Source organism: Grus americana, unplaced genomic scaffold (genome assembly GCF_028858705.1).
Source record: "Grus americana isolate bGruAme1 unplaced genomic scaffold, bGruAme1.mat H_71, whole genome shotgun sequence".
In the NCBI taxonomy this organism is placed as follows: domain Eukaryota; kingdom Metazoa; phylum Chordata; class Aves; order Gruiformes; family Gruidae; genus Grus; species Grus americana.
In genome coordinates, this window is record NW_026561395.1 from 33,656 (window position 1) to 49,439 (window position 15,784).

At 40.4% G+C, this 15,784-nt stretch overlaps 1 protein-coding gene across 1 annotated transcript in view; it reads left to right on the forward strand.

The window, feature by feature from the left end:
• Nucleotides 1–15,784, forward strand: part of LOC129200362 (nebulin-like) — a gene marked incomplete at both ends in the record, with an annotated part of 62,417 nt that overhangs the window by 33,650 nt on the left and 12,983 nt on the right. The window contains 29 exon segments of the mRNA XM_054811698.1: nt 98–202; nt 689–796; nt 1,743–2,054; nt 2,457–2,660; nt 3,736–3,840; nt 4,019–4,126; nt 4,508–4,819; nt 5,358–5,561; nt 5,757–5,861; nt 6,006–6,113; nt 6,290–6,601; nt 7,140–7,343; nt 7,539–7,643; nt 7,788–7,895; nt 8,072–8,383; nt 8,914–9,117; nt 9,313–9,417; nt 9,562–9,669; nt 9,846–10,157; nt 10,696–10,899; nt 11,095–11,199; nt 11,344–11,451; nt 11,629–11,940; nt 12,871–13,074; nt 13,298–13,402; nt 13,919–14,023; nt 14,116–14,427; nt 14,734–14,838; nt 15,087–15,185. Of these exon segments, the coding sequence (XP_054667673.1) occupies nt 98–202; nt 689–796; nt 1,743–2,054; nt 2,457–2,660; nt 3,736–3,840; nt 4,019–4,126; nt 4,508–4,819; nt 5,358–5,561; nt 5,757–5,861; nt 6,006–6,113; nt 6,290–6,601; nt 7,140–7,343; nt 7,539–7,643; nt 7,788–7,895; nt 8,072–8,383; nt 8,914–9,117; nt 9,313–9,417; nt 9,562–9,669; nt 9,846–10,157; nt 10,696–10,899; nt 11,095–11,199; nt 11,344–11,451; nt 11,629–11,940; nt 12,871–13,074; nt 13,298–13,402; nt 13,919–14,023; nt 14,116–14,427; nt 14,734–14,838; nt 15,087–15,185 (5,100 nt within the window).

The window sequence follows — 15,784 nt, forward strand, 5'->3', positions numbered from 1 at the left end:
TTCCTAATTTTACCTAGTTTGCTCTGTTTTACCTGATTAATGAGATATTAACTCATTTTGGAATGCAATATTAATATCTTCCTGTATTCTTTCTTAGCGTTTATACACTGAAGCATGGAATAAAGATAAGACCATGGTTCATGTCATGCCTGACACACCTGAGATCCTGCTAGCTAAACAAAACCAATTAAACTATAGTCAGGTGAGTAACAATAAAGAGTGGAATTAAAGGATTTCTGACAAGTACAATTTTGTCATCTCTGACTTTAATTAATGTTATAATATTGTTGAGTTGTTTAGTTTCACAAATTGTCAGCTGCACTGCTAAAATCAGAGTTGTTCTTTTTCTAGAATTTACTTCCTGGGTATCTAGTCGGGCTTTTAAAATATATTATCTGTCATAAATGAGACATAATTTCTATAGCAAGGGATGGAAATGAATAATATAATTTTTAGAGTATTCCTTTCCTAAATGATTTCCAGTTTCCACACGTCTACAATACAATTACAAGATCTTTGAAATCTGCATTTTTTTATTTTCTACAGAAGATAGCGCTATGTTCAGATATTTAAGTTGTCTGAACATTAACAATATTATTCAGGGACTTAATTTGTTTTATTACACAGATGTGCTTAACTGAAGTGTAATTTTGTTTTTGAAACAAGAATGTGAATATTTTTCTCACAGAAAATGTACAAACTAGCTTTGGAGGAATCGAAGAAGAAGGGTCATGATTTGCGTTTTGATGCCATTCCTATTCAAGCTGCCAGAGCATCCAGAGAGATCGCCAGTGATGTAAGCAGTTTTTTTTATTGTGTCTGTATGGATTTAGTAATGGAAAAGAATCAGAGTGTTTGTTCCATTGTTTGTTAATGTAATACCTTAAGTTCATAGAATAGATAATACTGAAATCCAGTGATTCTACTGCATGCCTTTAGTACATGAAAGCGATAGATAGCCATGATTTTTATGAACGAAGTATATATCATATTAATAAATAAAATAATATGAGGATTATTTCTGTGCCCTCTGTAATAGTTCCATTAATGTCCATGGATGTTCAAGTAGGATGATCAATAAGGCGTATGAGTCAATGGTAAAGTTAGTTACATTTTCTGAGTCAAAAGAGGAACTACTTTAAAATCTCTCCCCAAAATAGATGTATTAGTAAATCAATTCTAAAACTTCTAAATTGTTGTCTTTTTCTGAGGAAAAAATAGTTCTGTTGAAGTGCCATACTGAAATTCAAGATGTCTGAATACAAAAACAGGAAAAAAAATGCAATGACTATGATAGCTTTTCCTTCTGGGATGAGGAAACATCACTAAGAGACAGAGGATAACAGTTTTTTATGCTCCTTGTTTTTCTATCAAGATTGATATTTAAATTGTTAGTATTAAGACTATCACACTATCTTCATCAAGCTATTTTGTAATAAGCTTTTAAAATAAGTTAATCTTTAAATTTTAATCTTAATAATAAAATAATGTGGAATATCAAACTTGTTAGTAAGTGTGCGACATTAAACGTTTAGTCAATTGAAAGTGTGATATAGTTTTATAAAAAAGCAGAGATAATGATATCTATAATAAAAATCCTTTCTATGTGAAAATTAAAAAAACAGTAGAAAGACCTAAATCATATTTTTCTCTAAATGAAATATTAATTATTATTTTAAACTGTGTGAATTATTTATTAATTTATAAATATACCATGTGAATATGAATATACTTTATTTCAGTACAAATACAAAGAAGGCTATCGCAAGCAGCTTGGCCACCATATTGGAGCCCGTAACATAGAGGATGATCCGAAGATGATGTGGTCGATGCACGTAGCCAAGATCCAGAGTGACAGGGAGTACAAGAAAGCCTTTGAGAAGACAAAGACACACTTCAGTAGCCCAGTGGACATGCTGGGAATCGTGTTGGCGAAGAAATGTCAGGAGTTGGTGAGCGACATTGATTACAAGCACTATCTGCATCAGTGGATCTGTCTGCCGGACCAGAATGATGTTATCCACGCTAAGAAGGCCTATGATCTACAGAGTGACGTGAGTAAATTGTTATATTTGTAATACATCATTAAATATACTAGATCTTGTACAATATAATTTTTAAAAGATATATAATATGCCTTAGTTGCTTGCATCAGAGATACTGATAGAAGGGAAATATTCTATCACCAAATTTATGTTTAATCCTATTTTCTCAGTCTTTAGCTGGAGGTGTGATTTGTGTATATTCTCTGGTATTCGTGGAGTTCTTCAATAACTCTATTCCTTTCGTAATTTATTATTTATTTTACTAAATCTTCAAAAATAACGATTGTTTTCAAATCCATATCCTAGTACTATGCAAAAATATATACATATAGACTAGGATATGCTTATTTATAGTTATTTTAATATTTGATCACATCTGCACACATGTAATGAACTTTCAAACTTTTTCAGGCGGTTTACAAATCAGACCTGGAATGGCTAAGAGGTATTGGATGGGTTCCTATTGGTTCCATGGAAGTTGAGAAAGCTAAGAAAGCTGGAGAAATCCTGAGTGAAAGGAAGTATCGTCAGCCAGCAGACCAAATTAAATTTACTAGTGTGACAGATTCTTTGGCCATGGTCTTAGCCAAGCAAAACGCTGAGATAATGAACAAGGTGAGATTTGTGTGGGGTTTTTTTCTCAAAATAGCTAGTATTACATGCTAATGGAATTTGTTCATGAGGTGAAAAATACAAAATACACAGTAAGATTAAAGATTTTTGTTGTGGACTTAGACAAAATGAATGTCCAAATTCAGCCTTTGCACAGGAAAGCTGTTATCTCAGGGCTCTGTCTGAACTGAACACTTAGTAAAAATGTCCAGGAAAAAAATTACCTAAATCACATATTTTTCAAGAGTAATACTAAAAATTTTGGTGAATTTCCCTCTTCCTTCCATCCCAGCTGAAATTATATTTTTAAATGTTTGTTTGGTATGATTTTCTATTTTGTTAATGCTACCTCACTGTACAAAACTCATCTCGGATAGAACAGGCTAAATTTTTTTGCAGTTCTTAGACAATACTGTGAAATCTGCAGAAACAATGTTCCAGCAAGGTGTTAGGGTATGTCCAGAGGTGGTGGTGCCATGGCCATGCTGTAAGATAGGATGTAGCAGAATATTGAGGCTTTTACTGAAGCCACTGTACTGATGCATTGTTGACTGAATGTCATATTGCGTGATGAACAAGTTATGAGGAAATAGCTTATGTTCTCTGGAAGTGAAGCTTCTGCAATTTATCTCAGACCTGGACGATGAAAGTCACAAAGCACCTGCTCCTCTTTAATAAGAAACATCAATCAAACAACTCGTACAGATACAGCAGAATAATGAGTATAGTTTTCCTCCTACAGCAGTTTCCCAGCAATCCTAAATCAATCAATTGCTGTGCCAACTTAGCCTGAGAAATAATGAGGAAGGACAAAGTTTCCTTCTTGAGCTGTTCAATGAGAAGATTTGCTATGTCAGGGTATTTAAAGCTTGCTAGAAATACCCCTTGCAGCTTGTAAAATACTTTTTTTGCACAAGTGTATAGTTTGGTTATATATATATATATATCTTGTTCTGATTCAAAATTACTTTTCCTTTATATCATGGATATATTTTTGATTACTGCTTTCAAAATTGCAGTCTTTCTGTCATGGCACATAAAGAAACTTTTTAATGGAATGTGTTTTCCTCTCCCTTAGCGTTTATACACAGAAGCCTGGGATGCAGACAAAACATCGATTCATGTCATGCCTGATACACCAACAATTTTGTTAGCGAAGGCCAATGCAGCTAATGTTAGCCATGTAAGAATATTTAAATATATACTAAAGTAATGGATATTCAGAAATTAAGTAAGCATTTCTATAACCATAAAGATCTTCTGAAATATACATAGATAAAAATTTTAAGAAAAAACTATGAAATTAAGAAATTCCAACTTTCAGAATATTGAGAAGCTATTTTCTGTCTTATTTCATGTAGAAACTTTATGTACAAGCCTGGGAAGAGGCCAAACAGAAGGGTTATGACATGAGAGCTGATGCAATTCCAATCCGAAGTGCGAAGGCATCAAGAGATATTGCGAGTGACGTATGTTCTTCCTTTACATTTCTTTTCAGCTAGCTTGAGAAACAAGGATAAGTAATAAGCAATGTAAAACATAAAACCCCACTGTATATTAGATACATCTTGAAAGCCTACTAACAAAGAATTCATTGCAGAAAGAAAATGGGCAACAATTTCCAAAAGAAATTTGAATTAGAAATCCTTATATTAAGCAGACATTAGAAAATAAGCTACAATGTAAATAAACAAAAGCCGTGGAGCAAGAATGCGTTAGGCATTTCTAAACTCTTAATGAGTACATTTCATAACATAAAAAATATATTTGTGATCAGTAGCAATATACAATTATGGGAAATTCATCCCAGATTCGATATTTCTTTTAATATTTCTTTTTACATTCCTTAGTACAAGTACAAAGAAACGCACGAGAAGCAGAAAGGCCACTACATTGGGTGCCGCACCGCCAAGGAGGATCCCAAACTGTCGTGGGCTGCGCGTGCCATGTTGCTGCAGAACGACCGACTTTACAGGAAGGCGTACCATGATTCCAAGGCCCACATCCACATCCCAGTCGATGCGATGTCAGTGCAGGCAGCCAAGGAGTGCCAGACGCTAGTCAGCGATGTTGACTACCGCCACTACCTTCACCAGTGGACCTGCCTGCCTGACCAGAACGACGTGATCCATGCAAGGAAGGCCTACGATCTACAGAGCGATGTGCGTTTGTGTAGAGATGTGGTAGTTACTACTGTTGCTGTTTAAGAGTGATGTGAGTGAGGGTAACTGTAGAAAAGCTTTATGGCAGGTGTGTGAGGGTCTCTTTGTTAGTGACTGGGCAAATATCTGTTGAAAAGCACGTTCCTGAGCCTTCAGTCAGTCCTGGTATGTTTATTTTAATCCATCTGGATGATCCTTTCCAAACCAGTAGTGTTTTCAGGTTGTGGGACAGAAATATTCCGGGCACTTGACATGGAAGGGAAGCATAACGTATGTTTCTGATGGTTTTTTGATCTGCTGCAGAATATTTGCCTGCAGATTATTCTACTGGTCTGCATCTAGCAAAGTATCTTTAAAAGTATCTTTGTTGCTGTGCAAATCAGGGATTTAGCTGTGTATGGGCAGGACGTGGTACGCCACAGTCTCATTGACTGCTTGCTGTGTGACTGTACGAGCCGGAGCTTGGGGAAGGCCTTGTAGAAAACCTCTCTGCACGTAGAGTTGTCTCTGCAATGTCATTAACCTTGTTTTTTTGTAGAATGTGTACAAGTCAGACCTAGAATGGTTGCGAGGCATCGGCTGGTTGACAGAAGGTTCTGTGGATGTGGTCAAAGCAAAGAGAGCCCAGGAACTCCTGAACGAGAAGTTGTACCGCACGCGGCCAGAGGACATGAAATTCACCAGCATTACTGACACGCCAGACGTCGTCCAGGCTAAGATCAATGCTTTGCAGATCAGTGACGTAAGCTTACCTTTCACTTACCTTTCATTTATGTGACGACATTTCTTTTCTTCCTGGTGGAGGGTAGAATTTCTACCATGGGGATGACTAATTGGAAACTAATTGAAATCTGAATTACCAAAGAATTCCTGTTGGTGAGGTTTTTTTCAGTGTTCGGACCATAATGAAATGTCATTATGCTTCCCTCCTCCTTAGCATCTGTATCGTGAAGCCTGGGATAGAGATAAGACGCAGATTTCCATACCTTCCGATACTCCTGTAATGCTGCAGTCCAAAGTCAATGCGGTCAACATCAGCAATGTAAGAGAGTAAAATCATTATGCATGTGAAGCGTTACGAAATTCAGAGCATGACAATGGTTCTTCTGGAGTGGGTTTTAAGAGAAGGCATTGCTACGAGAGAGTCTTGACTGCGTGTAACTAGGGTGATTCATTTTCCTTGCAGAAACAGTATCAGAAGGCCTGGGATGAGGCCAAGTCGAAAAGCTATGACATACGAGCTGATGCCATTCCCATCAAACACGCCAAGGCTTCCAGAGACATTGCTAGTGAGGTACAGTCTTCTCTTACTGGGCTTGCTGCGTCTGTCTCTCCTGCGTCCGGTTCCGCAGAACTGAGTCAAGTTCAGTTGAAAGGGTTGACAGCTTAGGAGGCTTCAAGCCTTCTGTTTGTTAGTCGCGTCCAGGTGAGCAGTGTGTGGCTGCTCACATTGTTTCTGCTTTTCCTTAGTACAAGTACAAAGAAACGCACGAGAAGCAGAAAGGCCACTACATTGGGTGCCGCACCGCCAAGGAGGATCCCAAACTGTCGTGGGCTGCGCGTGCCATGTTGCTGCAGAACGACCGACTTTACAGGAAGGCGTACCATGATTCCAAGGCCCACATCCACATCCCAGTCGATGCGATGTCAGTGCAGGCAGCCAAGGAGTGCCAGACGCTAGTCAGCGATGTTGACTACCGCCACTACCTTCACCAGTGGACCTGCCTGCCTGACCAGAACGACGTGATCCATGCAAGGAAGGCCTACGATCTACAGAGCGATGTGCGTTTGTGTAGAGATGTGGTAGTTACTACTGTTGCTGTTTAAGAGTGATGTGAGTGAGGGTAACTGTAGAAAAGCTTTATGGCAGGTGTGTGAGGGTCTCTTTGTTAGTGACTGGGCAAATATCTGTTGAAAAGCACGTTCCTGAGCCTTCAGTCAGTCCTGGTATGTTTATTTTAATCCATCTGGATGATCCTTTCCAAACCAGTAGTGTTTTCAGGTTGTGGGACAGAAATATTCCGGGCACTTGACATGGAAGGGAAGCATAACGTATGTTTCTGATGGTTTTTTGATCTGCTGCAGAATATTTGCCTGCAGATTATTCTACTGGTCTGCATCTAGCAAAGTATCTTTAAAAGTATCTTTGTTGCTGTGCAAATCAGGGATTTAGCTGTGTATGGGCAGGACGTGGTACGCCACAGTCTCATTGACTGCTTGCTGTGTGACTGTACGAGCCGGAGCTTGGGGAAGGCCTTGTAGAAAACCTCTCTGCACGTAGAGTTGTCTCTGCAATGTCATTAACCTTGTTTTTTTGTAGAATGTGTACAAGTCAGACCTGGAATGGTTGCGAGGCATCGGCTGGGTGGCAGAAGGTTCTGTGGATGTGGTCAAAGCAAAGAGAGCCCAGGAACTCCTGAACGAGAAGTTGTACCGCACGCGGCCAGAGGACATGAAATTCACCAGCATTACTGACACGCCAGACGTCGTCCAGGCTAAGATCAATGCTTTGCAGATCAGTGACGTAAGCTTACCTTTCACTTACCTTTCATTTATGTGACGACATTTCTTTTCTTCCTGGTGGAGGGTAGAATTTCTACCATGGGGATGACTAATTGGAAACTAATTGAAATCTGAATTACCAAAGAATTCCTGTTGGTGAGGTTTTTTTCAGTGTTCGGACCATAATGAAATGTCATTATGCTTCCCTCCTCCTTAGCATCTGTATCGTGAAGCCTGGGATAGAGATAAGACGCAGATTTCCATACCTTCCGATACTCCTGTAATGCTGCAGTCCAAAGTCAATGCGGTCAACATCAGCAATGTAAGAGAGTAAAATCATTATGCATGTGAAGCGTTACGAAATTCAGAGCATGACAATGGTTCTTCTGGAGTGGGTTTTAAGAGAAGGCATTGCTACGAGAGAGTCTTGACTGCGTGTAACTAGGGTGATTCATTTTCCTTGCAGAAACAGTATCAGAAGGCCTGGGATGAGGCCAAGTCGAAAAGCTATGACATACGAGCTGATGCCATTCCCATCAAACACGCCAAGGCTTCCAGAGACATTGCTAGTGAGGTACAGTCTTCTCTTACTGGGCTTGCTGCGTCTGTCTCTCCTGCGTCCGGTTCCGCAGAACTGAGTCAAGTTCAGTTGAAAGGGTTGACAGCTTAGGAGGCTTCAAGCCTTCTGTTTGTTAGTCGCGTCCAGGTGAGCAGTGTGTGGCTGCTCACATTGTTTCTGCTTTTCCTTAGTACAAGTACAAAGAAACGCACGAGAAGCAGAAAGGCCACTACATTGGGTGCCGCACCGCCAAGGAGGATCCCAAACTGTCGTGGGCTGCGCGTGCCATGTTGCTGCAGAACGACCGACTTTACAGGAAGGCGTACCATGATTCCAAGGCCCACATCCACATCCCAGTCGATGCGATGTCAGTGCAGGCAGCCAAGGAGTGCCAGACGCTAGTCAGCGATGTTGACTACCGCCACTACCTTCACCAGTGGACCTGCCTGCCTGACCAGAACGACGTGATCCATGCAAGGAAGGCCTACGATCTACAGAGCGATGTGCGTTTGTGTAGAGATGTGGTAGTTACTACTGTTGCTGTTTAAGAGTGATGTGAGTGAGGGTAACTGTAGAAAAGCTTTATGGCAGGTGTGTGAGGGTCTCTTTGTTAGTGACTGGGCAAATATCTGTTGAAAAGCACGTTCCTGAGCCTTCAGTCAGTCCTGGTATGTTTATTTTAATCCATCTGGATGATCCTTTCCAAACCAGTAGTGTTTTCAGGTTGTGGGACAGAAATATTCCGGGCAGTTCATAAGGAAGCCACATTTTTTTTGTTCCACTGTAGAATGTTTGCTTGTGGACTGCTTGCAGATTATTCTACTGGTCTGCATCTAGCAAAGTATCTTTAAAAGTATCTTTGTTGCTGTGCAAATCAGGGATTTAGCTGTGTATGGGCAGGACGTGGTACGCCACAGTCTCATTGACTGCTTGCTGTGTGACTGTACGAGCCGGAGCTTGGGGAAGGCCTTGTAGAAAACCTCTCTGCACGTAGAGTTGTCTCTGCAATGTCATTAACCTTGTTTTTTTGTAGAATGTGTACAAGTCAGACCTAGAATGGTTGCGAGGCATCGGCTGGGTGGCAGAAGGTTCTGTGGATGTGGTCAAAGCAAAGAGAGCCCAGGAACTCCTGAACGAGAAGTTGTACCGCACGCGGCCAGAGGACATGAAATTCACCAGCATTACTGACACGCCAGACGTCGTCCAGGCTAAGATCAATGCTTTGCAGATCAGTGACGTAAGCTTACCTTTCACTTACCTTTCATTTATGTGACGACATTTCTTTTCTTCCTGGTGGAGGGTAGAATTTCTACCATGGGGATGACTAATTGGAAACTAATTGAAATCTGAATTACCAAAGAATTCCTGTTGGTGAGGTTTTTTTCAGTGTTCGGACCATAATGAAATGTCATTATGCTTCCCTCCTCCTTAGCATCTGTATCGTGAAGCCTGGGATAGAGATAAGACGCAGATTTCCATACCTTCCGATACTCCTGTAATGCTGCAGTCCAAAGTCAATGCGGTCAACATCAGCAATGTAAGAGAGTAAAATCATTATGCATGTGAAGCGTTACGAAATTCAGAGCATGACAATGGTTCTTCTGGAGTGGGTTTTAAGAGAAGGCATTGCTACGAGAGAGTCTTGACTGCGTGTAACTAGGGTGATTCATTTTCCTTGCAGAAACAGTATCAGAAGGCCTGGGATGAGGCCAAGTCGAAAAGCTATGACATACGAGCTGATGCCATTCCCATCAAACACGCCAAGGCTTCCAGAGACATTGCTAGTGAGGTACAGTCTTCTCTTACTGGGCTTGCTGCGTCTGTCTCTCCTGCGTCCGGTTCCGCAGAACTGAGTCAAGTTCAGTTGAAAGGGTTGACAGCTTAGGAGGCTTCAAGCCTTCTGTTTGTTAGTCGCGTCCAGGTGAGCAGTGTGTGGCTGCTCACATTGTTTCTGCTTTTCCTTAGTACAAGTACAAAGAAACGCACGAGAAGCAGAAAGGCCACTACATTGGGTGCCGCACCGCCAAGGAGGATCCCAAACTGTCGTGGGCTGCGCGTGCCATGTTGCTGCAGAACGACCGACTTTACAGGAAGGCGTACCATGATTCCAAGGCCCACATCCACATCCCAGTCGATGCGATGTCAGTGCAGGCAGCCAAGGAGTGCCAGACGCTAGTCAGCGATGTTGACTACCGCCACTACCTTCACCAGTGGACCTGCCTGCCTGACCAGAACGACGTGATCCATGCAAGGAAGGCCTACGATCTACAGAGCGATGTGCGTTTGTGTAGAGATGTGGTAGTTACTACTGTTGCTGTTTAAGAGTGATGTGAGTGAGGGTAACTGTAGAAAAGCTTTATGGCAGGTGTGTGAGGGTCTCTTTGTTAGTGACTGGGCAAATATCTGTTGAAAAGCACGTTCCTGAGCCTTCAGTCAGTCCTGGTATGTTTATTTTAATCCATCTGGATGATCCTTTCCAAACCAGTAGTGTTTTCAGGTTGTGGGACAGAAATATTCCGGGCACTTGACATGGAAGGGAAGCATAACGTATGTTTCTGATGGTTTTTTGATCTGCTGCAGAATATTTGCCTGCAGATTATTCTACTGGTCTGCATCTAGCAAAGTATCTTTAAAAGTATCTTTGTTGCTGTGCAAATCAGGGATTTAGCTGTGTATGGGCAGGACGTGGTACGCCACAGTCTCATTGACTGCTTGCTGTGTGACTGTACGAGCCGGAGCTTGGGGAAGGCCTTGTAGAAAACCTCTCTGCACGTAGAGTTGTCTCTGCAATGTCATTAACCTTGTTTTTTTGTAGAATGTGTACAAGTCAGACCTAGAATGGTTGCGAGGCATCGGCTGGTTGACAGAAGGTTCTGTGGATGTGGTCAAAGCAAAGAGAGCCCAGGAACTCCTGAACGAGAAGTTGTACCGCACGCGGCCGGAGGACATGAAATTCACCAGCATTACTGACACGCCAGACGTCGTCCAGGCTAAGATCAATGCTTTGCAGATCAGTGACGTAAGCTTACCTTTCACTTACCTTTCATTTATGTGACGACATTTCTTTTCTTCCTGGTGGAGGGTAGAATTTCTACCATGGGGATGACTAATTGGAAACTAATTGAAATCTGAATTACCAAAGAATTCCTGTTGGTGAGGTTTTTTTCAGTGTTCGGACCATAATGAAATGTCATTATGCTTCCCTCCTCCTTAGCATCTGTATCGTGAAGCCTGGGATAGAGATAAGACGCAGATTTCCATACCTTCCGATACTCCTGTAATGCTGCAGTCCAAAGTCAATGCGGTCAACATCAGCAATGTAAGAGAGTAAAATCATTATGCATGTGAAGCGTTACGAAATTCAGAGCATGACAATGGTTCTTCTGGAGTGGGTTTTAAGAGAAGGCATTGCTACGAGAGAGTCTTGACTGCGTGTAACTAGGGTGATTCATTTTCCTTGCAGAAACAGTATCAGAAGGCCTGGGATGAGGCCAAGTCGAAAAGCTATGACATACGAGCTGATGCCATTCCCATCAAACACGCCAAGGCTTCCAGAGACATTGCTAGTGAGGTACAGTCTTCTCTTACTGGGCTTGCTGCGTCTGTCTCTTCCTGCGTCCAGTTCCACAGAACTGAGTCAAGTTCAGTTGAAAGGGTTGACAGCTTAGGAGGCTTCAAGCCTTCTGTTTGTTAGTCGCGTCCAGGTGAGCAGTGTGTGGCTGCTCACATTGTTTCTGCTTTTCCTTAGTACAAGTACAAAGAAACGCACGAGAAGCAGAAAGGCCACTACATTGGGTGCCGTACCGCCAAGGAGGATCCCAAACTGTCGTGGGCTGCGCGTGCCATGTTGCTGCAGAACGACCGACTTTACAGGAAGGCGTACCATGATTCCAAGGCCCACATCCACATCCCAGTCGATGCGATGTCAGTGCAGGCAGCCAAGGAGTGCCAGACGCTAGTCAGCGATGTTGACTACCGCCACTACCTTCACCAGTGGACCTGCCTGCCTGACCAGAACGACGTGATCCATGCAAGGAAGGCCTACGATCTACAGAGCGATGTGCGTTTGTGTAGAGATGTGGTAGTTACTACTGTTGCTGTTTAATCTGTAGTAGTCTTATTTTGATGGTTTGATATTACACAGTCACAAATGATTTATCTTTAGGCTGTTTTCTTCAGTTTTTCATATTACTGCTATTATTTTCTCTTTTTATTCTTTAAAAAGTATTCACATTACCTCTAAATTTTATAAAAGCTTTAGCTGGTATCTGCTATGTTACATATATTTTGGGAGTATTGTTATTTGGAGAGGCTGAAGGGTTTGTCTCTTTTACTTTGATGGGACTTATGAAATAGTATCTGTTTGCTACTTTTGAATCAGTTGGCTTTTATGATTCCTGTTTATCTGAGTCAAATTGGAAATTTCTTTAATGCAAGAAAACTATTTAAGATAGCAGATAAGATGTTTTAGTGGCTGATTTCAAAGCAGGAGGAGTCAGTGCAGCTCATTTCCTGACTTGTCTTTGCTGCTTATCAGTCAACATCAGTCACTCTTCCTCTGTTCTAATTACGAGCTTTGGAGGTGAGATTCATGTTCCTTGCTGAAGGATTTGCTTGATTAAAACTTAAATAACATTGCCTGATACCACTTTGGAAGTTATGCCAGTTAGCTCTAGTCCCCATTACCTCTATATCCTTTTTGTTCCTTCTTTTTGTCAAATTTCCTGCTGGGCAGCTTAGGTTTTTTGTTTGGACTTGTAAATTGTTGAAATGACTAGAGGAATGAGTATCTTGGAAGGGACAAGATGACTCTTTTAAGATCTTAATACTAGTCATCATTAAGGGCAATTCTGTTCAGTTGCTTTTCCTATATTTAACTTCATAATTTTTTGAATGTATTTTCTAAAACATATACTGCTCTGTATATTTTAAAATAATTAAGACAGTTATTTTAAACACAGTTTTCTTTTTCTGACCGTGTCTGATACAGGCTGTCTATAAGTCAGACCTAGAGTGGCTCCGTGGAATTGGCTGGTTGCCTAATGACTCTCCGGATGTTAAGAGAGTGAAGCATGCCCAGGATCTCCTGAGTGACCATGTCTATCGTACACCTATCGAAAGCCTGAAATACAGCAGTGTTGTTGATTCTCCAGACGTTCTTCTAGCTAAAGTGAATGCCGAACAAGTCAGCATTGTACGTTACAATGTTCTTAAAGTTGTTTCAAGGCTATAAACAGTTAAAGAGAAATTTCACTGCTGAAATATAAAATTGATCAGTGGTATTTTAAGTCAAGTTTAATGCTTTTCTAGACATTTATTTTTTTTTAGAGATGATAATTCAGGAGAGATTTATGGAATTTTATGTTATTGACAATAAAATTCCATCATTACAATATCAAAATGAACTATTTTAACAGCCAAAATACAAAGAAGCCTGGGAAAAGGACAAGACTATGATCCATGTTACACCAGACACACCTGAACTCAACCTAGCCAAGACTAATGCTGTTAATTATAGCCAGGTATGTTTATAATTCTGTTTTCTACATTTCTAAAAAACAGTACGCAGATCCTGTGAATTTTAACATTCCAAGATGTTACTTACAAAGTTGAAGATTGTCATGTGAATCTCATTGAAGTCTGTCCTCATACAAGGCTTGCAGCATTCCCTTCCTCTACTAAGTATTCCTAAAGTACTTAGACATTTTAAAATAAATGCTTGCATACAAGCTGTTTATTAATATCATACACCATCAAGATAATATTTTGTTGAAATTGAGGAGAGCCCAAAAATAAATATTTTCTAAACTTTTACAAACACCCTTCTATGCAATATAGGTTGCAAAACTGGTGTTGCAGGTACTGTACATGTTTGAAAGGCAGTAAGTGTTGCAGCAGCAGTATTTATGGCTAGGAGCAGGAGTAATGGACAAAAAATTGTCACGGTATTTCAGCAAACAAATGGCAGTAAACTGTGTTTCTTTAATGGCAAATGCCAGAGCATGTAGCATATGTGTGACATTTTGCTGTCTTTTCAGAAACTGTATAAAGAAGCTTGGGATGAGTTGAAGATCAGTTATGATTTGAGAGCAGATGCAATCCCAATCAAAGCAGCCAAAGCTTCGAGAGAAATTGCTAGTGATGTAAGTGCCAAAAGAGGCATCTAGCTCTTCACACACTTTAAGAGCTATTTCATGATAACTGTTAGTAACGGTGATCTTTGCTCTTTACCCAGTATAAATACAAACTGGAACACGAGAAGCAGAAAGGACATTATGTTGGAGTTCCAAATGCAAAAGCAGATACGAAAATGCAGTTTGCCCTCGGCATAGGCAAAGTTCAGAGTGAACTAGAATACAAGAAACACTTTGCCAAATGGAAGACACAATGCCACCTACCAGCAGACATGCTGTCTATCCTATCAGCTAAACATGGCCAGTCTTTGGTCAGTGATGTTGATTACCGCCATTACTTGCATCAGTGGATCTGTCTTCCAGATCAGAATGATGTCATACAGGCTAGGAAAGCCTACGATCTTCAGAGTGATGTAAGTTAACATGAAAACTTAGCTTAATTTATTACTGTATTGTCTCTTCTTAGTCTGCTTCAGCTCTGAGTAGTGGGAATCTTCTGCTGAATTCGGTGAATTGGCTTTGCTGTTTATTAGGAATGCGAAGTATATGCCACTGTTATATATTGCCAAGCTTGAAGTGTGATAAATTCAGGTATAATGCTTATGTTGGAATTACTGCTCTCCTTTTAACTAGTGGAAGTAAGTGCCATTATTTATGAATCTTGCTGAATTGCACAGGGAACTGTAGCTAATAGCATGGACCCTATTTTGTTTTCCCAGGCTATTTACAAATCTGATTTAGAATGGCTACGGGGTATTGGATGGTTGCCAAATGATTCAGTTGGAATCAACCATGTTAAACATGCTGGAGATCTCCTGAATGAGGTAAAAATGTTTTTCAATACTACAGTTTTCTTAAGGCTATTTGTAATTTTAAGTATTTTTAATGGTTAAATACATCAATATTTTTTTAAAATAAAAAGTACACCTGGAGTATTTCTACAGCATTCACTGTGTATGGAGAGTTTTTCTTTCCATGTAAACTTTCTTGTCCTGTCTATGCATTCAGAATTGCTGTGTTATCTATAAAATATTCCAGTATAATCTGACTGTTCATCTTTTCTCTTGTATAGAGAAAGTACCGTACAAAAGTTGAAACTCTTCCATTTACTCCAGTGGCGGACAGAGTAGATTATATCACAGCAAAGAACAGTGGTGAAATTCTCAGTGACGTAAGTTTGTTCACATGTTTCCAGGCTGTTAACTTGGTCTGTATATTTACACGGTAGGATTTTATCTTTAAAAGGATAATTATTTTATCTTTGTAAAAAAATGCAAAAGAGTACTCAGTCAGTCTCTGGGAATTCTGTGAATGTATGACATAAAGATGAACAGGATTTCACTAGCTCAACTCCATCACTTATAAGGGAAGAAGCTCCTCAAGCAGAGTAGCATCATTCCTAGACATGTGAAAAGCCAGTACTAGTTCTGCAACCAGTCCCTTCTATCACTCTTGGCTGATATCATTGGTGATCATTGACAACATGAACATAAATAGCCATTTGCACTCTGGCAGCCATAACGTTTAATTCTTCTCACTTATGCCAATATGAGTTTTCACTTTTTAGTTAACAACTGCGTGCCACTAAACATGAGCAAAATTGATGTGTTCTCAGCTTGCCATTCTTTATATGTTTTTGAGGGCTACTCTGTGAGAAGCTGGTCCATGAACATGAAATGATGTGACTCTCTTAACAGTTCATGAGTTTGTGTTCCTTTTTTTACTATGTGCTTCTGTTCCAGAACAGGCCAAGCTAAACACTTACATTAA